General features: G+C 42.5%; 1 protein-coding gene across 2 annotated transcripts; it reads left to right on the forward strand.

Moving 5' to 3' along the window:
• Positions 1-1,035: 1,035 nt before the first annotated feature.
• Positions 1,036-21,043, forward strand: LOC139770028 (uncharacterized). Of its 2 annotated transcripts, XM_071701658.1 has the most exons (17): positions 1,036-2,457; positions 3,730-3,914; positions 4,020-4,216; positions 4,326-11,500; positions 11,592-11,806; positions 11,891-12,200; positions 12,281-12,459; positions 12,588-12,777; positions 12,901-13,139; positions 13,229-13,613; positions 14,135-14,249; positions 14,330-14,672; positions 15,034-15,078; positions 15,169-15,285; positions 15,346-15,454; positions 15,776-16,657; positions 16,805-21,043. In XM_071701658.1, exons 1-17 carry the CDS (start codon positions 2,313-2,315, stop codon positions 17,809-17,811), a joined length of 11,838 nt encoding a protein of 3,945 aa, XP_071557759.1. In that variant the 5' UTR covers positions 1,036-2,312; the 3' UTR covers positions 17,812-21,043. The 2 variants fall into 2 exon arrangements, with proteins under 2 accessions (XP_071557759.1, XP_071557758.1); XM_071701657.1 differs by having other exon boundaries at positions 15,776-21,043.
• Positions 21,044-21,396: the final 353 nt, after the last annotated feature.

Consider the following 21,396-nt stretch of genomic DNA (forward strand, 5'->3'; position numbering starts at 1 on the left):
AGGGAAAGAGAGAAAGAGAGAGCAAGAGAGAAAGAGATGTTCTCGTGGACGCGGCTTAAAGACTGCCAGGTACGATCAGGAGCGGATCGAATCGACCGAGGATCCTATTGTGTTTATTGCAAAATGACAATAAAGAGCTGAATTACATGCGTTGCATATTTTTATTCGTCTGCGTTTCTGTAATAAATTTAAGGCTAAATATATTCAGCGGTTGGACTTTTCGGTTTTATTTGACAAAAGTATATATATTCTTAGATATTTTTATTTGAGAATTACCCTTCGATTTATTCTATCTTCATAAAACATTCGTGAAGATAATGTTCTTCTGTGGAAATGGCTTTTATCTAAATTCTATTGGATTTCTTCATGCATTAAATTTGATAGAAAAATTGCTCTTTGAAAAGTTTCTCTTTAAAAGATGTAGGAGAAAGTAACGAGGAATTTTTCTTTGAGCACGCAAAATCAAATAAAGATGCACCAACGATCGACTATTTTTTTTTAATTGATATAACAGCCACGCCGCGCGTATGAACGTACGATCAATTGTTTTATAAATATTTAATATTAATTTAAACAATGTCACAATAAAAAGTTGAATAATTTTCACGTTTATTTAGAATATGTTTACCAAGTTTCATGGTACTTAATTAAATAACTGCTGATTATTTACCCCGAATTCAATTCGTTCGCGTTCGATACTTACAATTAGCGATCCAAACCACGATTACCTCAATTTGTGCAATTATATAACTTGTCAAGCAATACCCATGATAAAATTTTACAAACGCAACGAATGGATAAGGATTATCAAGTTTTTGTTGCACAGCTGAAAATTTTGTCATAAGCAATTCTCTCGGATCGATTGGATTAATCGCCGATTAAATAAATCCAAATTTAGTTCCGAAGTCATCTTGGAAGACACATTTACTTTTCGTGCGCGACTGCCGTCCGCTGGACACGGCCCTGGCGCAGTAATGCGTTCGTCGTCTAGGTTGAGAACCCCCGGAGTGTTTCCAATCCCGAAGGCGATGTCCAGTGCTGCGTTTCGTCGTCGTCGTGGTGGTCGTTTCTGCGCCGCTGTGCAGTACCCGGTGACTCGGCGATCGCGGCGTCACGCGTACATTCGTCTAGGACGCGAGTGTCTCGGCTCGGCCCGCGTATAACTACGTAGCGGAACTGTGTCCCGTGCACCGCACGGCGCACAGGCTCGCGTCGCGCGCGGTATTTGCCTCGGTTCGCGGATTACGTGCACGATCCTTGACTAACGTCGTGTCGCCGACACGACGTGCGTGCGTACCGCGTACGTACGTACGTACATACGTGCGCGCGCTCTCGGCATTGACGAAGCGAGACATCGAGCGTGCCTGTGTGCGTGCGTGTACTGCGTGTGAAAGACAAAAACGGAAGGACGAAAGGGAAGGGGATGGAGACAACGCGCGTAGAATCGTCGTAGCGCGCGATGTGTTTGTGCCCGTGACTTACGAAAAAAAAAAAAATAGGTGCGAAGAGGAAGAAGGGAACGGCAGGGGAGGACGGGAGTGCGCGAGACTCGATATAAAGAGCGCGGGCGAAAAAGAGACGGAGAGAGAAAGGCAGAAGCGGCGCCGCCGCTTCTTTTCGCTTGTCTTTCTCGAGGGAGGGCGGAGGAAAGAACATCTCCGTCTCTCTCTCTCTCTCTCTCTCTCTCTCACACACACTCCGCGAGCGTGTAGTTGTGATCTCCCTCCGGTCTCCCCTCTCTCACTCTCTCTTCCTCTCATCTACGCGCTAGTGGCAGGTAGAGGAGGCGCGCGAAGCGAAGACACCGACCGAGCGAGCGAGCGAGCGCGCGAGGGCGCGCACAACGGCGAGGTAGAGGAGGACGAGAGTGGCGAGTGGCGAGGAAGCGGGAAGCGTCGGCGTCGAGACGCCCGGCGACCGACGGACCGACTACCTGCTGACTACGGTGCCGGCCCGATTAAACGCGTGCGCGCGCGCGGTTTGTCACGTTACGTTGCTGCTGCTGCTGTGTTGTTGCTATTGCTATTGCTGCTGCTGCCGCTAGTGTTGGTGTTGGTGTTGGTGTTGACGTTATTGGCACTGGTGATCGGCGGCCGCTCGTGCGTGGGGAAAATGGGAATCGCGGCGAGCCGTCGGGCCGTTTAACCGTAATAGCGTGTGTCGCCTGCTTTGACGGCGGTGGCGACGACGTTCGCAACGACGGCGGCGACGACGGCGGTGACGGTGGTGGCGGCGGCGGTGGTGGCGGCGGTGGTGGCGGTGGCGGTGGCGGTGACGACGACGGGGCCCAACGGTGAGAAACGGTCGGAAAAATGGCGTCCGATAACGAAGCCTCTTGCGCGAGTGACCCAAATTTCGCGGTGATCTGCTCGTTCCTCGGCTGCTTCGGCAAGTCCTGCGGCATCATCTATCCGGACATCGCTCGGCTCCAGGAGATGCTCGAGAACACGCAGGAAGGTGGGTCTCCGCTCCAGTCTCTATCTATATCCATCTCTCTCTTTCTCTCTACGCTTGTGTGTACGTGCTCGCGCGCGCGCGGGAGGAAGGGAAGGAGAGAGAAAGAGAGATATACGGCCGTGTTGTATTGTATATGCGCGCGAGACAGCGAGGGGGGGGGGGGAGGAAAGAGATGGAGTATGCGAGGAGGAGGTGCGCGGGGGAGGAAGCGAGAGAGAGAGAACGACAGCGACCCGCCCCCGCGAGAGGCCAGTCGTCTAAGCGCGTACTATTAGTTTCCTTCGTACGTCTCCGCTTCGACTGCGAGCCTCGAACTTGTTCGCTCGTTCGTTCGTTCATTCTTTCGTTCGTTGATTCGTTCCGGCAGAGGAGGCAGTCGCTCTCTCGCTTCCTTCGAAGCCAAGAAGAGCAAGAGCGGCGGACAGCGGGACGGGCGGCCGTCACCGCCGCCGCCGCCGCCGCCGCCGCCGCCGCCGCCTCCGCCTCCGCCTCCGTCGCCGCCGCTTTTTGTTTTGGTGTGTGCGAGCGGCTTGGCGCGAGAGATATCGGTATAGGTATAGGTAACTACAGGCCGCGTCTCCCCTCTGCGCGTCCCTCCCTCGCGTTCCGCGCGGTTTCGCGCCGACCTGAACGGCCTAATAACACGTTCCCTCCGCGAGGCGTTCCTATTGACAGATACAGCCGCGAGATACGGGAGGGTTTCACATTGTTGTTGTTCCGCCGCGTGCTGCCACCTTCCATGTCAGCTTGTCGGTTACACGTGATTACGAGTTTACAAGCGACACGCTACGCTACGGCGTCCGCTCCGATTTCTGGGAAACGTCATTGATTGATCCGTCCTAGGCGCTCGTCTCGGGGAAACCGCCGACGATTGTCCCCCTTAACCGTAGAACGCGTAAACAAAGTGGTGTGCCTAGCTTTTTGTCGCATCATTCGGGTTTCCAGTTTCCATTCAAGATTCACCCTTGAATCGTTTTTCTTTAGCACTCTGAACTTGAATTCGGAGAAATCTTTTGGATATTTTTTCATCATTTTGGTTTAAGTACATACACTTTAATTACATCCTGGAGATGTGAATAAATATTATATTTCCTAGGGAAGCTTCCGTATAAATTATTCACGGCTATACCCAATAAAGACGGCCCAATAAAGTCTTGTAATTCGAGATCTACTGTGTATACATGTGTGTATGTGTGCGCGCGCGCGCGCGCGCTTGTATCGTATATATGTGATTGTCTCTCATTTTTTCTTACAAATTTGTGTTTTTTCTAGTGTCGCAAGAATTAATAAATCTGCACATCAAACTGTTGCGAAAAACGCGTAAATCCGTGTCGCCAGAAAAGTGGGAAAGGGCGCTAGTCAAGTTTTGCCACACGTACTCTAATCAGGATGGATGGGAACTTGAACGCTTCGGTTACAAGAAAGCTCGCATTGCTGTTAAACTGCGTTTACTTAAAGTATGAACCATATTGTATTTCTTTTTTTTTGCCCATAGGACAATTAGTTGATCTGTAGGACCAAATAGTTAATCTATCTCATGCCAAATACTTTTTCTATTTTAGGTATTATTGGAAACACAATTTGACTTAAATCAAAAGTTTAAGAATGAAGTAAACAAATTGGCAGCTGAAGAGTTACGTGTGGAACCTTTAGGAAGGGACAAAAGTGGATTAGCGTACTGGTGTCAGCTGGACGAAGAGTGCAACGTAAGAGTTTATAGGGAAGATTTAGATGAAGAGAATTGGGAATTAGTTGCTAAGTAAGTCTTATCTTCTTATATATACTAGGTTAAATAATAATGCTGAATTATTATTTGTGTTGCTGTTTATTATTATTCTATATATCTGTCAATATTGCATTTGTAATAGGGATCGAGAAAGTGTTGTTAATCTCATAAGTACCCTGACAAATGGCGAAATCGGGGCTATACCAATTAACGAGGATAGCAACAGCTTAGAAATCTCTGAGAAACCTATAATTGACACTGGACAAGTAACAACGTCTCCAAGTTTAGAGGACGAAGTTGTGCAAGAAAACGGCGTTCACGTCGACGAGATGAAGCAGCTACCAAACGGTAGAAGCGATGAGTTTGAGGATGAAGGAGAACATGATCAAGATCAAGTTCAGAATGATGTCATTAATGAAGCTGAAAGAGAAGAAGCTGATATTGACGAAGAGGATATTGACGCGGAAGAGGAAGATACGACGAATGATGACAGTTCCAAGCAGATTACGGAGGAAGATGATTCTCAAGAAATGGTGCAAACTCCGAGCACAGAATCAAGGTGTACAAATGATTCGTCTTCATTATCGGCGACTAATTTAAAAACGCTGAACACGAAAGTGGACGCAACATCGGAAGATGCGAGCCACAGAGAGGCTACTGACGAAACGTCCGCTTCTTTGGCATCAGAAAACAAATCCTCGATAACGTATAAACAGATCGGTGTCACGAAAGCCGACGTTCAAGAACCGGCACCATTAAAATCTATAGAAACGCCTGTTATTACTTCATCTCCACTGAAACTGGTGAATATTGTGGACTTGAAGCAGCAGCCGGAAGAAAAGTTAGTAAGTCCGACGTCTGTTATCGCATCTTTAAATGCGGCGAAGAAACACGGTGCTCCCGATGAGATGACAGATCCTGTCATAAAATCCCTCGAGAAACTGCCTGTCAAAAACAGTTTATCTTTCTTGTCTACGGATTCCATTCCTGTGGGGCACAGTAAACTATCTGTCAAACCAATCGATCAATTGGCTGCGAATCTTGTAAGGATACAGTCGGAGAAATTGGAGAAACCAAGCGGACCGAAATCGCTGGAGAAGATAGCAGAATCTTTAGCAAGATCCAGTGGTATGCTGGGAAATATGGTAAACGGAGAAGATGATAGGCTGCCGCAAGACTTTTGCGCGAGAAATCAATCCGAAAAGTCGGCGACGCACAGGGCATGTCACAGAGGCATAGACTTGTCGACGTCACCGCGTGGTTGGGAAAACGCAAACGAGCAGAACAGACCGGTGGATTTCTCTGGAATCGATCTTTCTAGTCGAAAATTGGGAAAAACAATGGATTTACCTTCTCCGGGCTATAGGACGCAAGATTTCCAGCACCGAGAAATGGATCTGAGTACGAAGAAGGTGAGCAAACCGGAAATGGCGAATCTGCCATACGATACGCGCAACATGATGTTACGTAATCATATGATGATGGCTGATTTGAGCAAGAGACAGCTACCGTTCACCGCGTACGAAGCTCCGTATCATAATACAGCTAGATTACCTGCCAAGGACGAGCACAGATTGCCAAGCTATACGATACTTTCCGATCCCAGCAAGATCACGACGCTAAGGATGAACAACGCACCACTGAAACGTCCCCTAGAGGATGATGATATGCAGCAAGATATGCTGAAGAGGATAAAGGCGGATGTAATTCCAATCAGAGGTTCTATAGACAAGAGACCGATGATGAGCGGCAACTGGAGAGACGAGGTGAGCGAGGCTATCGAGGAGCCTATAATGATGGTTCAAGGCGAGGGATCTGGCAGCGACTGCGACGCAGTGAATCCCATTGTCGGAGAGGCTATAGAGGAACCGACGGCTTTTTTCTATGGTGAGGGTTCCGGCGCGGAGTGTGAGACGGGTAACCCCGGCGACGACGCGCCCACTGACAATAAAGAAAGCAACGAATCAAAAACTGAACCTGACTCAGCTACCACGGCATTATCGCAGAATAAGGTTTTAACCGAGGACGAGGTATCCACGGGTTCGATACTGTCGAACAAAACCCCTGTAAAATTAAATAGAAACTTTCCGCAGTCTAATGTAAGCGTAAACGATAATTATCAAATAGTAGATTCTATGCAAGAGAAGCCAAAGTTTAAGCACACGTTAGGCGTCCAGATAATACCTAAAAGTACAACTGGTTCTGTCAAAAGGTTATCCAGGTGGGACGTAGGGAAACCGGAAGAGAAAGGAGAATGTGACAGTAGTATCATATCAAACGAAGGAGACATATCACTGAAGAAAAGTACAGATGATCACGAACGCGACAAAGTGGAAGAGAAGAAACTGCTCAGTGCGGATGCTGAATCGGCCAAAACTGGATACGAGAATTCCGCCGATGTGGATCAAGGCGCCAAGGTAGATGACCCTGTAAACGCAGACAGTGAAACTATTGAAGATAGTGTTAAATTACAAGTGTCCGACGTCAGTTCGGAAAATACAAGTACAATGAAACAGGAAAGGGATTCTAAATTTCAAGAGCCCGTGCAGTGTGACTCGTCGATATCGTCGTGTCAAGCGAACACTTCGCAAGAACCCGAATCATGTACAGATCCTGAACCTACGATGGATTCAACCAATGCACAAAGCTTATCCGATTCGAGTAAAATGGTTTCACGCAAACCAGATACTCCCGAAATAACGAATAACGAATGCAAATCAGCAGCCGCATCTCCGCCGAGATTTTTTTTTGGTCCCAATTGCATCTCGTATACTTCGAAATCCGATGAAATGGGATCTCAGATGGAGCAAAGCCTGACTACATCTGTTCACGATAAAACGAATACTGTGCAATATGAATGCGTGTCTTCGTCAAAACCAGCGGATGATACGGTTTATTCGTACAAGACGGAAGACTTTGATTTGACGCAGACAAACAATAATTCGTTGAAATCAGATCTGTTTACTTCAGAATCTGACAACATTTTATGCGGAAATAATAGCAAAGACATAGAAAAAGTTGAAGCACCAAGTAACACATGGGATCAAACTTCGGAGGAAAAAACTTCGACGCCTAATAGCTCGATAGATCCAAGTAGTGCGTCCGAGTACAATACTGCTAATTTATCTCTCCCGCAAGTTCAAGTAGAGGCAAGCGAAGAATCAAGTATGCAAGAATCTGTTTGTGCTGATAAAGAAATGAAAGAGGATGACTGTTCAAAATTGCGTACAAGCCCTACGTCAGAGATGATAACTGAAAATGAAAGTATTAATGAAAGTATGACTGAAGAAGATTCAATTAAAATCAGTTCGAACAGCGAGTCCAGTATTCAACCAGCAGAATGTGGAATTGTTGAACCACCGCAATGCGAAACTATAGATTCTGGAAATCTTGTAAGTACAGAGACTCAAGAAGATTCTTTTAAAGGCTCGGATGATGTTACGTCGCAGTTATTGGATGATAAAGGGGATAGAGATGAAAAAACACTGATCGATGACTCTAAGAATGAGAACGACTATCAATCGGATAATACAAACGTCTTCAAGGAAGAGCAAAACAGAATTGAATCCGAGGCAACGGCGCATTCATCTTTATCGCCACTTACACAAAATTCGCAAACAGAGCTGGCCGATCTCAGGGAATTTGAGGACGTTAATAATTTGAACGAGCCATTAGATTCTACGAATGCAGTGGATGCTGCAAATGATCAGGAAGCAAACAGGCTCGAAAAAACCGATTTGGATTCTATCGGAGAAAGTTGCGACAAGCAGAGTGATAAGAATGACAATTTTTCCGAAATTGATGGTCAGGAGGATCATTCAACCGACACGGACAACGAGAAAATGAAAGGTCTGGCCGGTTCTGATGCCGATTCTTTGTGCGTTAACTACGACAAGAATAGCGAGAGAACTGATGCGTTATCGGACATAGGAACCCAGGACGACGGATCAGGTGATTCTGAAGAAATTAAAGACAAAGGATTGAATGATGTCCAAGTTAACGATACTGTATTTAATATAAATTCCGAAACACATCTTCCTGAAAATTCTGTAGTGACTAGTTCGGAGTCTGTTCGAGAAAGTGATAAACACGATGTAGTTCCTACTATAAGCAGTTCAGACGATACCTCCGTACAAGACTCTTCATCTCAGGAGAGTGAACCTGTGCGAATAGATGATGAAAAAGTAGAAAATACTTCGTCTGATACTGATAAGCCTTCTACGTTCAACATTTCGCCTGCAACGGTGCCTGAAACAAATACCTTCGAACTGTCCAAGTCCGATATTGTCGAAACTGTGAAAGAAATGAGCTCGTCTAACTTAGTCCAATCTACAAGCGAATACGCTGATAATGCTTCTGAAAATCCCAGTTCTTGCGTTGATCAAGATTCGAATGGTGAGATGGTTATAGATGATCGTGTGTCTGAGTCGAATGAATCATTTAAAGAAATTGAGGAAACTGCGACAACGAATGACGAACAACCAGAAAATACAGCGTCAAAAGATACAACGCAAGAAGTATCAACAGAACTCGAGAAAGAAGCTCCAGTCCTTTCGAGTATTGAACATGAACCGTGTCAGTCCGAAATTGACTTATCAGTGACGGAAACTGAAATCTTAGAGAAAGAGAAATCTGAAGTTGATGCAGAGAGCAAAACCGATAACGATATTAAAGAGTTTACGGCAAAAGACGAGAGTGAAACTTGTAACACCGATGAACAAGATGCGATGGTAACGGAAGATCCCTGCAAAATTAATAGAAGTGAAGAAGCTGCCGAAAACTCAGCAGTTGTGGAAAAATCAGAGACAGATACAACAACTGTAACTACTGAACAATCGGGGACAAATGCTGTAGATGTAATTTCTCAGGAATCACAAGTGAATGTAGCGGATGTTAACAAACAGTCACTAGTTGCAAATTATGATAGCGATTCCAATGATGTTTTCGAATCTGACCTGCAAATAATCGATTCTAAGGATCGTGCTGTCACCCCGATAGAGCAAGAAATAAATGATGAGCAAGGAACGAATAAAGAGCAGTATGAAAAATCACTTGTCAAAGAAGAAGACATCGACAGCACGAATTTAATTTTTGATGTGCCTCAAGAACCAGCGTCCGCCGAGCAACAATTAGAATCTTTAGAAACGAAAATTGATGAAGTATTAAATCAAGATACAACTACAGTCATAGAGCAAGACAGTAAAATTAGAGATCAAGATACAACTACAGTCATAGAGCAAGACAGTAAAATTAGAGATCAAGAGTGTGTTGATGAAATGCAAGTTAAATCTGTTTACAATAACATTGAATATCGTTCGAATGATCAGTTGACATCGTCTTTAAATAAGGGTGAACTTGAAGAAGAAACAGATATTCACGATATTTCTGCTACTGATAATTCTAAAATGTCGGAAATATCAGATGTAACGAAGATCACAGTAGTTCCAGTCACAACTGAAGAGATAACTGAATCTCTTCAGAGCAAGAGTTTTGAGATGACTATCGATCATAGCGAGAAAAATAAGGAGTATCTCAATAATTCGATTGATAATATGACGACAGTACAGGACATTCGAGATGCTATTGAGACGATGGAAAAAGCAGATTGTTTAACACCGGAAAATGCTATTGAGACGGAAAAGGCAGATTGTTTAACATCTGAAAATGTTCGCGATTTCAGCGAAAGTGACGCAAATAAAACCGCAAAAGTTTCGTTTACTCGAGAAAGCACGGAATTTAATACTACGGACAATCAGGTGACCGGCGTGTTCCATATAACAGAGCAAACGAAAAATGTGGACGAGAGTATTGCAAAGTCAAGAAATATAAACGAACTTATTACCGAGGAACTGCCTATTCCGTGTAAAAGATTCAAAGAAGATCTCGCCGATTGTAGTAATCAAGACAATAAATGGGATGTGAAATCGCAAGAAGAGTGTTTAGCTAAACCGTTCATGGAAGGGACGAATTTACCACCGATTCAAACAAAATCAGATATAGCGCCAGCGAAACTGGATAATACTTTAGATGCGGATAAATCACACACGTGGAAAACTGAGGGCGCGAGTTTAGAAGGGAGTGTGTCTTCGGAAGCTTTGTATTATTCGAATTCGATGTCCACGAAGATGGACAATGTTAATAACTTGGACAGTTGCAACAATCAAAATGAGCCTTTTAATATAGACATGAATGTAAATAAGATTACGGAAAACTTTGATAAGAATGCGCCTTCAGATGCGAATAATGAATCGATGGCATTTCCCGCTCAGGAGATTATTTCAGAAATCGATACTGTAAAATCTGATCCTAAGAAAGAAGCCAGCAAGAGGCTGATCGATGCCTCGGATATAGAGGATGTTCCTCCGTTAAAGTCTAAACCTCCGTACTTGGAAACCAATGACAAGACGCTGGAATATTTAGCAGACTCCGATGTACAGATGCCTAAGATTTCAGATATATCCTACGAGGCCAAAAAATTAAAGCCACAAATCGAGGATGAAACGAGAGCACCAACGATCTCTACAACGCAATTGTTTCAAAACGATTTCGGTACGGTAAACGATTCCGCGGCTGTCGCACCGACCGAGGATCCGAAGAAGGTCGATTTAGAACCTACAGAGATAAAAGAGCCTGCGGAAATCCAGGATATCGAGATGAAAAGTATTGCTTCTGACGATTCAACAGGCGTGGACAATGAAGGTGTTTTTGACGTACCGCAGGAAGAGGTAGATCCCTTAGCGTGTACCGACGACGATGCTTTAAGGAATATCACTGAGGACGCGTCTGACACTTCCAAGATAAGTATTCGCGTAAAGCCGGCAACCGATTTGGTTTATGAGGGCTGGAAATTGGACAGCACTACGGAAACGCCGAAGGTCTCGCGAAAGCGGCGAAACAGCGCTCATGAATCGAATTCCGAGGACGGAGCTGCGAAGCAAGAAGACGAAGAAATGACGGGTGGCAAAAGGATGAAATTACGCGCAAAACGTATACCTGATAAGGAGTTACGAAAGTCCATCGAGGAAAGTCGTGTGGTGGTGGTGAGCTCTGAGGATGAGGCTGTGAAATGTGATCCCGACAATGCAACGGAGCACGCTACTAAAGACGACGATGATCCGAACGTGATACAAGCGATGGCGATCGACAAAAAGATCAGAGGTCGTCCTAGGGGTAGACGGAGGCGTGGTTACCGGGGTGGCGGGCGTCCCAATCGGCCGAAGCTCACGGATATTCAGGGTGATCAGACGTCGCCTGGTGCTCATCCTGATGGAACGTCTAACGATGCTTTAAATGCAACGCAGAAGAAACGGAAAAAACGTGAGTACATACGTATAGTGATCGCTTATGAGTGATATGCAACGTTAGTGAGAGTCTGTTGATTGAAAAAAAAAACCAATTTTTTTTATAGGAAAAATGGTCTTGGGCTTAGAAATAGGCAGAGATATCTCGCTGGAGACGGAAACACCAGTCACAGTACAGGATGAGACGCCTGTCAGGCAATCAAGAAGAATAGCACAGTTGAAAATAAAAGAGCAAGCGGACAGGCGCAGAATCGAGGAGGAAACTATGCGTGAGATAGAAGACAAGAAGGATTCAGAGAAGAAAAAGAGAAAAAAGCAGAAGGTACGTAATTAAATATTGTTTTATGTTAAACGCACGAAAGATTGTAACCAGTAGTTTACATAAATAATTATTTGTGTCGCGTAGCCGGAAAGCGAGGAGGAGGAAGTGTTTGTCATAAAGGAAATTGAAAAGGAGAAAAAGTCCAAGAAGAAACGTCGAAAGAGGAAGAAAAAGAAGATGCTTGCCAAATTTAACGAGGCGAACCCATGGCAGAGCTCATCTGGGTCTAGTAGTGACGAAGAGAACGAGAATGAAGACGAGGAAGAGGAAGAGGAAGATATTGAGAGCGAGGGATCGTTGCTGTTTAAAAGTGATCATGAATTTTCTCCGGAAAGCGATCTCGAGAAGGATCAAGAATCTGAACCATTAAGACGTGCTAGAACAGCTCAAAAAGGTAAAAAAAAAAGTTCTTTGCTAAAGAGAAATTTAATGGGGCTTTTATTCCATTATTCTATTATATCTATCTTCTATTAGCCCAAAGCGACGTTGAGGAAGCCGAGGATGAATATGCCTGTCAGAAATGTGGCAAGGCTGATCATCCTGAATGGATTCTTCTATGCGATTCTTGTGATAAGGGCTGGCATTGTTCGTGCCTCAGACCAGCTCTTATGCTTATACCCGAAGGCGACTGGTTTTGCCCACCGTGTCAACATGTATGTTTATTCTTTTTTTGTACAATTTTTTTGTAAATTGTCTGCATCTAAATATTGCACACTTTCCGCATGGTTCTATAATGTATGTGTGTACACGTACTTATAAAATTATATATTTATCTTTTTAGACTTTATTGGTGACCAAATTTCAAGAGACCCTAAAAACACTGGATCAGTTAACAAAAAGACACGAGAATGAAGTATTGCGGAAGAAGCGATTGGCCTTTGTTGGCATAAGTCTGGATAATGTACTTCATAAAGGCGAGGAGCAACGTGGATCAAAAGGATCGCAAGCGTCCAGTCAAGAATCAGACAACGGTGAATGTCGTGTATTTTATATTGCAGTTTATCTACGTCCTTTTTAAATAACAATGACCCTGTATTAATTAGTAATAATCGTGTAACGTTATAGTACACGCGATAATTAATCTGTTTCTACAGAATCTTCAGACTCTTCTTCATCGGCCTCTAGTTCCGAAACATCGAGTAGCGAAGACAGCGACGTGCCAGTTTATCAATTACGAGAACGTCGGTGCGCCAACACTTACAAGTTTAATGAATATGATGACATGATTAACGCCGCGATCCAGGATGAAGTTGAGGCAGTTCAAGGTGCCGGCAATCAGGGAAGGGGCAAAGACATTGCAACGATAGTCAACGCGGAAAAAGAAGAGGCACAGGTAGATGGAAATAATTAAATATATATGTAAAATACGAGAATGTAATACATATTGTCAGATATAATATGTTACATTTCTTTGTTTTGCAGGCTGAAGCGTTAAAGATGACGCAACTAGAAGAGGACAAGGACGAAGTGGAATCAAAGCCGGAAAAAGAAAGTGACGAAGAATATAAGGTTGAGAATGAAGATGTGATTGACGAAATAGAAGAGGAACAAAATACGGTTGCTAGGAAATTGCTAGCACGTAAGAAACATCGGAAGCTGAACAGTCTCGATATAAGTAGTGAAGACGACCCGGATAGTGATGAAGATTTCAAGGGTACAAGCTCTGAAGATGAGGAGGATTTTGATGATCATATGTCATCATCCGATGACAGTTTCGATGTTAAACGACGTGGTAGAAAAGGCGATTCACGTCCTGTTAGAAGATCTACCAGAGCGCGCATGACTAGAGCTTACGATAATGATTTTAGTAAGTTTTAGCAATGAACGAGAGATTAGTTGTTCCACTTTTTAATATCTCTATGTCTTCTACGTATTTATTAGTTTATTGTTCTCAAAACGGATTACAATCATTTTTATATATTTTTTTCAAAACTTTTAATTCTTTAATCAGTCACTTATAAACTGACGTATAAAAGATGATAGTCGGGATCGAATCCAGGGCCTCCCTATAAACTGACTACTTTTACATGAAGTCACAAACGTCATCCCGATGTATTCTATACAAATCTTCTATATCTTGTATAAATTTTACCAAAATAATTGTTAAACTTTTATCTGAAGATTTTTAATTGTCTCAAACAGATTATCATTTAATTTATGCATTTAATTTACAGGATTATTATAATTAATCACAAAATTTTTGAAATATTGTGATTTATATTATCTAAGTTACTTGAGAGTTATTTATACTCTAATCTTAATAAAATAAAATATTTGATCACAATTTTTAAATAAACCTTAATGTTTCTAAATAAATGTTCCTTTCAGTTGATGATGACAGTGATGAGAGTGATCGGCCAAAGAGAAAGAAGTCGCGATCCATGTGGGGAGATTCGGATAACAGCGAAGACAGCGATAACTCATGGAGGCAAAGAAAGAAAAAGTACGAAATGTGTAATATTAAAGATAACATATTGAAAATTGTAGAGAAAAATGTTTAAAATATTTTTATAATTGTTGTAGAAGCAGAACAATACCAACATCCAGAGTTAGAATATTACCCAAAACAAAGGGTAAGAAGAAAAAAAAGAGAAAACGTATAATAGAATCTGACAATCAAAGTGAGAATGACGAAGACGATGAGCCGAAAGTTGAACAACAAAGTGAACCTAATTTACAAGACTTCAACACCACTCTAAATGAGATGTTGGACGATAATAAACAGGAAAATGTTGAAACTGCTCCAGCCGAAGACAACGTTGAAATAAAAGATGAAAGATTACAAGAAGCAGCAGCTTCAGATGTTCCGATTCCACAGATCCAACCACAGCCGTCAGAAGTAGTACCGATCCAGAAAGTAAAAAAGGCAAGTATATTTTAATTAATTACTGTAACCATCAATGACACTACAGTCCAAGTCAGACTCGGACCTTCCCAAATTTGAGGTTCCAAGACAAGATTCGTTTTTTGGGAGTAGATTGTCAACCTACTGTTTAACCCCCAACCTGGAGGGCCGGTCCTCTCTCCAGATATAGAAAGATTCTCGTGTATAGTAAGATACTCTCAGTGGTTGTCACTTTCTGAGAGCTGACGATCGAATAAAAACCGATTTTTGGTCGAATTTGAACTTGGATCTTCGATTCGTTAGAGCAGCGTACATTTTTCTGTCCCACGATCGTCACTAATTACTGTAACAGAAGATTTAATATTGAATATTATTTTTTCAGGACATTGTGCCTAAACCAAAAAAGGCTCCTGGTATTAGACGAAAGGTATATACATTTCGTATCCTTATTTAATGACTAATTATGAATGTTTTATTTTCAAACAATAGTAGTTTCATCAAATTTTATTCTTTACAGATTGTTTATGGCGGACTTCCAGATGAAAACAGACAAGAAGAAGAAGAAATATTAGGTAGACGGACTCGAGGACGAAAAATCAATTATCGAGAGGAAATGGCGTCGGATAGCGAGGAGGTGAGTGACTTTAATTTTAACGAAATTATCATGTGTATTTAAATCCTGATTCTTTTATAGGAGCTGAAAAAAGCATTGATGATGAGAAAGACTGGCGAAAGCGAAGATGAGTTTGTGGTGAACGAGGCAGATGATGTAAATGATGATGGGGAAAAGGATTCTGATTCAGGTAACATCACATTCTTGTATCTTTTATAAGATTACGAAATTTATCGTACCCAAATAAACCGTAGTGCAATAAGAAATAATTTGTCGTAAAATAAGTCAAAAGTAAATTAAATGAGAACGCATTTAAAAAATTTCGAAGATTATTTTAATTGAAAAAGAAGTTTTGTACGAGAAAGCTTTAGTTTATACTTCTAATTCGTTTTTCCTACGAGATTATTCCATACTGAATTTATTGTATATAATTTACTAAATATTTTATATAATATACACAAATATAAGTAACGATTATTGTATATTTATAGACATTAATTAAATGTTTTAGGAGATGTTTATATTCCTAAGAAGGATGCCTTGAAATTTAAGACCAAGTCACCGAAAGCAAAAAAGTCACGTAATAACAAGAGCCCTGCAGCCAAACGTAAATCGTTATCCGATGACGTACCAAAACAACGGAAAAAACCCGGGCCGAAACCGGGAAGCAAAAACAGAGGACGTAAACAAAAGTTGAGGGATGATCTGGACGGAGACATGATTGGTGGAGTTATGGATAATACTATTGGTGATATAGCATCTAAAATAGATGAGAATCTTCCAGATAACGTTGGACTGACAGGCACGACCATGTCGGTAGCGAGTTCGTTTACCGGAGACGTTCCCGAGGGTTCGCTAACGGGTCTTGGTGCCGGGGAGCTGGCCGACCTGGACGACGAGCAGCTCGAACAAATGATGGATGAGGAGTACGGACGGCGGCAGCTAGAGCTCGCGGCAATCGAGATAGCGAAGAAAAAGAAAAAGGAGGAGCGAGAAGCTAAGAAGTTAGAGAAAGCACGTTTGAAGGCTCTGGAGATATTGGCAGCGGAGAGCCAGAGAGATCCTAACGCACCCGAGGGAACGGACGGTGAGGCGCCCAAGAAGAAGAAGCGTGGACGTCGCAGCAAGGCCGAGATACTCGCTGAACAGATGCGCAGGGATGGTACGCAGAATCTGGGCATCGCATCGTCAGTTATCAGTGCGGTGGGCACGCCGGACGGCGTGAGTAATATATCACACAACATAAGTCCTGCTACTTTATCTTCGGGTCTGACGCCGGAAAGCGACAGGAGCATTGAAAGGGGACACATGCCTCTTATGACCGGACAGGACGGACAGCTTTTCAACCCGGATGGCACCCCGATGAAACCGAAACGACGAGGACGTGGCAAAGGCAAGAAGACTCTTGCGTTGGAGGCGGCTAGAGCCGCGGAAGCGGCGGCTAAGGCCGCGGCCGAAGCCGGTTTGATTGCCGGCATGGGTACTGACTCAAATTCAGACATGAAACAGAACGATATACCGAACGTTCTTCCTACTCCAGGTAGCAGTACATCTGGCTCGGCGCCTTCCACACCACCGGCGAGTGCCGTGCCGACACCGGGCCCTCCCTCGACGCAGCCGTCGAACTCACAGCCGGTCTATCCAGCGCTACCACCCGGTCAACAGTCTTCCGTCATCACGAGGATGCTTCAGTCCCAACCGGTATCCAGCACTCCACAGTCGTTCACTGCAGCGGCGGCCGCGATGGGTCACAAGTATTTCGGCGGGCCCAACGCTGGCGGACAGATGATGGGCGGTCCACGAACGGGGTACGAGATACAGCCACGTGCCAGAATCCCGTCTCCTTACAGGCAGGCGGGTCAGTCATCCATACCACCGCATTTTGCCGCGGTCAGATCGGGGACGCCACCAATGCGTATGCGAGTACCTGGACCGCAGATGTATCACACGCCACACCATCCGATGGACCCGTCCCCGTCGGGCGGCGGACCGATTTCCATTAGTAATAGAGATCGCAGTTCGCCCTTGACGCCTGGCGGACCGGCGATGATTCCACCGTCGGCTGGCAGTCCACTGGCTAAAGGCGGTCCAACGCCGCCACCACCACCTCCACCATATGTGCGAGGTGGCCCGCCGATGGCTAGGTTTGCCGAAAATCCTATGGGACCTAGGCATCAGATGCCGCCATTTACTAATGCCTCACCCGTAAATCACAGCATGCAGCAACCTTCACCACCCCCTAATCGACCGCCCGGTAATTTCTCACCGTATCATCCGCCTCCTCCTCCTAATTATCACTACGGTGCCTACCCGCCGCCTCCGCCAATGTCCACGGCGGACGACGCAGCTGCCTATCAGAGTTCGCCGTATCCCTCGGAGCATTTCTCCTCGCCGGCAGACAACCAACCGCCGATTCAAGGACCGCCACCGCCTCAGGGGCCGCCGCCACAGCAATCGCATCCGAATGACGAAGACCATGGCACCGGCGAATTTGGCGGGCTGGTATCTTACTTCAGTAGCCAGAGAGAGGACGATCTCGAGTCGTAGCATGAGTGAGAGCTTGGCCAACCCTGAATCATTAGGTAGGGGGAGCGTGCCCAGGTAAGATCGCAACTTTTGCTACAGAGGAAAAAGCGGTAACGCAGATGCGAATAGAGCATGAACTTTTCAGATGATCTTTTCGAGAACATTAGTGCGTGTGTCATGTGAAATATAAAGCTATAGAGTCTTCCTCTTCGACCTCTAAAGCAAACAGTTGTCCTGTAGTCCTCGCACTTCTTATGCCGCCAAAGGCAAATCTAAGGTTGGCCAAGTGTAGAGCGAGCGGAATGATGAAACATAGTGACAGGGCGGAGCCTATTTTCTAAGAGTTGTAAGTTTTTCTGTAATTAGTTTTCGGTTTAAATGGATTTGTATACAATGACGTGCGACCGCAAAAACTCTAATTCTAGTGAGGACATAGCGGTCGTTTCGTCTGGAAGATAACGAGGCGAGAGAGATCTGACCAGAACCATTTTTCACTATTATTCGTTATTATAATCCGCCAGTCATGAAAATCAAGTGAAGTTATTTCCGGAAAGTTTTAAGGCGAGAATGGGGGATACTCATTCTCCGTGAAGTAGTAGGGTGTCCTGTGGAATAAAGAAACGAGAAATTCATCTTTAATAATGACCGAAAAGGAATAAAAATTATCGAGTGGTTTTGAACGACACATCGTTATTAACATGTACATATTGTAAATATCCCGTAAGTCCTTTAGATTATATATTACATGTATTATATATATACACACAACCACGTGCAGTCATGCAAAATACTACAAAAATAAATTAGTGCGGAAAGGGCACAAATGTAATATTTAAATTTAACTCAAAAGAATGACATTTGAATATAATAAATTAACAAATGGTGTGAAAACTATTACTATAATTATTTATAAAGAAAAAGATTAAGAATTTATGATAGGCAGTATATTGTATTTTACAAATTTTACTTGATAATTCTATGAGAAACCATTAAATATAGTTATATTGGAGAACAGGAGGCTGCTTTAAGTGTATCCTATGTGAAAAATAAACAGAATGGATTTTAACAAAACCAGCAGTTAGCGTAATTGGCGATGCATGAGGAAATTTTTATTATACCATAGCATGCAATTATTTACATAATCCTATATTTATATGATTTTGATTTATTCAAACTTGTGCAAATTTTTTTTATAGTAGGTACATCGTGCGTTTTGTAAACAAAAAAATATAAATATATTAAAGTTATTTATTATTACATATGAATTATTTGATAATTATATAAGATAATCATAATTTTTTAAAGTAATTTTGATTTAAAATTAGCCTATATTACCCGTGCGTATGATGCGTGATTTGAAGGACAAAGCTGTCTCATTCGAACACTACCTAAAGTTTCTTTCTGCGCTCTCACAATTTGTCAGTATCTATATCCTTTAATTATCTATCAAGTACCTACACATTGAGTGTCGTTGTATATAGTCTACCTGAGTCTGAATTTCGTCCAACGTAAAAATTATATTCACCGGAGTGAACGGGACGTGGATAGAACAATCGGCCGGTATAAATGTCCGAAAAGTATTTTAAAAAGATTATCAAAAATCCCTTTTTAGATTGATTTGACTAACGTTAGCTTTTTAATTTTAATGTCAATCAACTCTAATTTTTTTCTAATATAACAAAAGAAGATACATAACTAGCTGAAATGCATTTGATTCCGTGAAATATCCTTTCGCCCTTTATATCACGCGAGTAATCATATTAGCGCCAAGTGTCAGATATGAATATCGGTCAATCAACCCTCCAGGAGTGTAGGAAGGAAATCGAAATAGGGATGTCCTCAGGACAGACGCAATTACACTGGTGGCTGGTGATCACGATACTGCCTTCGCGTTTCGCGAGGTGTAAGTTTGAGTTTTTCGAATTTTATGGATGATCATGACAGCCTCCTGCTCTTTGAAGTTAAAGGCCGCTAGTGGCCGCATGCGACGAAAGAAGAAGAGATCATGTATCTGTTTAGTTATCACACGTACATGCATACCTAATATAAATAGAAGCTATATGGATAAACAAGAAAAGGATATTACATTATCTTAGGATTAGCTTGCTTGGGAGAGTTTCCTTTACTACGTTGAACGTTTTGCAACCGAATGGAACGGTTATACATATATATATACACGTATGAAACACCCACAAGCATGTACACAGACTCTACATGCCGTATAATGTAATAGAGGGGTTTACTACCACTAATTTTATTATTTTTACACCTATTACGATGTATATCGATTGTGCGCAGTTTCGATGTACAATGACTATCGTCTTCTTCTTTAGGCACAGCATGTCTTTGGGGCCGCCGGTTCTTAGGCTGCGCCTCGAGGATCTCTATTATGAAAGCGACCGCTTTCTTCCTTTCTTTCTTTAACGTGCAATCGGCAGGAGCGATTTACCTGCGATCTTATACGTTGATGAGGGGATAGTCGTAGGAATGTATTTGATTCACATCGGAAGTTGTACATTCAGCGAGATCCTTCTCTCGACGACAAGCCGCTGCAATATGTGAATCAATTATTAGGATGATCATTTAAAGACATTTGAATGATTTAGCGCATTAGCGCTCTGTATTTTTAACTTGAGAAAATTAATCTGAGAGTTGAGAAAGTGAGATATGTATTAAATTTCTTAAATTTCCAAATAAATGTGCATCGATATCGTTGATGCGCTAGATCGTTCTTTGTATTCTAAAGCGATATTGTTCAGTAAATGAAGACTTGGTAAAGGTCGTTGAATATCTTTATGAGTATGGATATATACTGAAGCGTGCATTCAAATCAGAGATATCGTACACGTTTTCTAAATCTATATTTTTTGTGCGCGGCGTTGTATGCATTTAGCGAGATGGTCTCTAATATTTATATATAAATAAATATTTTAAACATATTACTGTACGAAACGATTGCTAGCTGTCGTATAATTGAGCGATATGAAATGTGACAGAAGCACGGTTTTTTTTTTTGTAAAATTTGCATGCAAATTTTGGAAGCGTCGACGCGTGGTTTACTTCTCTTTGCCCATATAGGTCTTTCCTCGAGGCGTAAATTAGCGAAGTGGCTCGTTAAGACAATAGTAAACATGGTGCAGTTTAGCTTTTTCTTTTGATAAGGGTCTAGACCAAACGCAATTATATTACATGTTGTAGCCTAAATAAAAGAATTTTGTAATAAAATTCAATATATTGAAATAATATTGTCGAATCTCTCAACTTTTCTTTCACCTTGCTCTCTATTCCTTCCTTCGGTAGCTCCTTATATTTTTGTAAAAATAGAGAATAATGAAATCAATTTTTAACAAAAGGACATTTTCAAATACCTGTGTATAATATTAATTAAAGAATTAAATTTTAACAAAATTTATTGTTTTACGAGCACTGAAAGTCCAAAATTCAAGGATTTTAAAATTTAAGCACAAAATCGCGTGTAAAGTATGTTTTTATTTTGATATCTTTTATACCAAATTATTTTTTTAATTAATTTTGTTTATTAAAATATACAATATCTTTTCGTACAATATATTTTTTAAACAAATGTAAGTGTTATTTGACGTCTTT

The sequence above is a fragment of the Temnothorax nylanderi genome, unplaced genomic scaffold (assembly GCF_030848795.1).
Source record: "Temnothorax nylanderi isolate EJ_2023f unplaced genomic scaffold, tnyl_v1.0 TNYL_tig0027_pilon, whole genome shotgun sequence".
NCBI classification, from domain to species: domain Eukaryota; kingdom Metazoa; phylum Arthropoda; class Insecta; order Hymenoptera; family Formicidae; genus Temnothorax; species Temnothorax nylanderi.

Excerpts from the sequence above, each read along its gene's own strand:
- LOC139770028 (XM_071701657.1), top strand. The coding sequence starts at position 2,313 with ATGGCGTCCGATAACGAAGCCTCTTGCGCGAGTGACCCAAATTTCGCG. Across the intron at positions 11,501-11,591 it reads GCAGAAGAAACGGAAAAAAC|GAAAAATGGTCTTGGGCTTA; the intron begins GTGAGTACATAC and ends TTTTTTTTATAG. Across the intron at positions 15,079-15,168 it reads CTCCTGGTATTAGACGAAAG|ATTGTTTATGGCGGACTTCC; the intron begins GTATATACATTT and ends TATTCTTTACAG.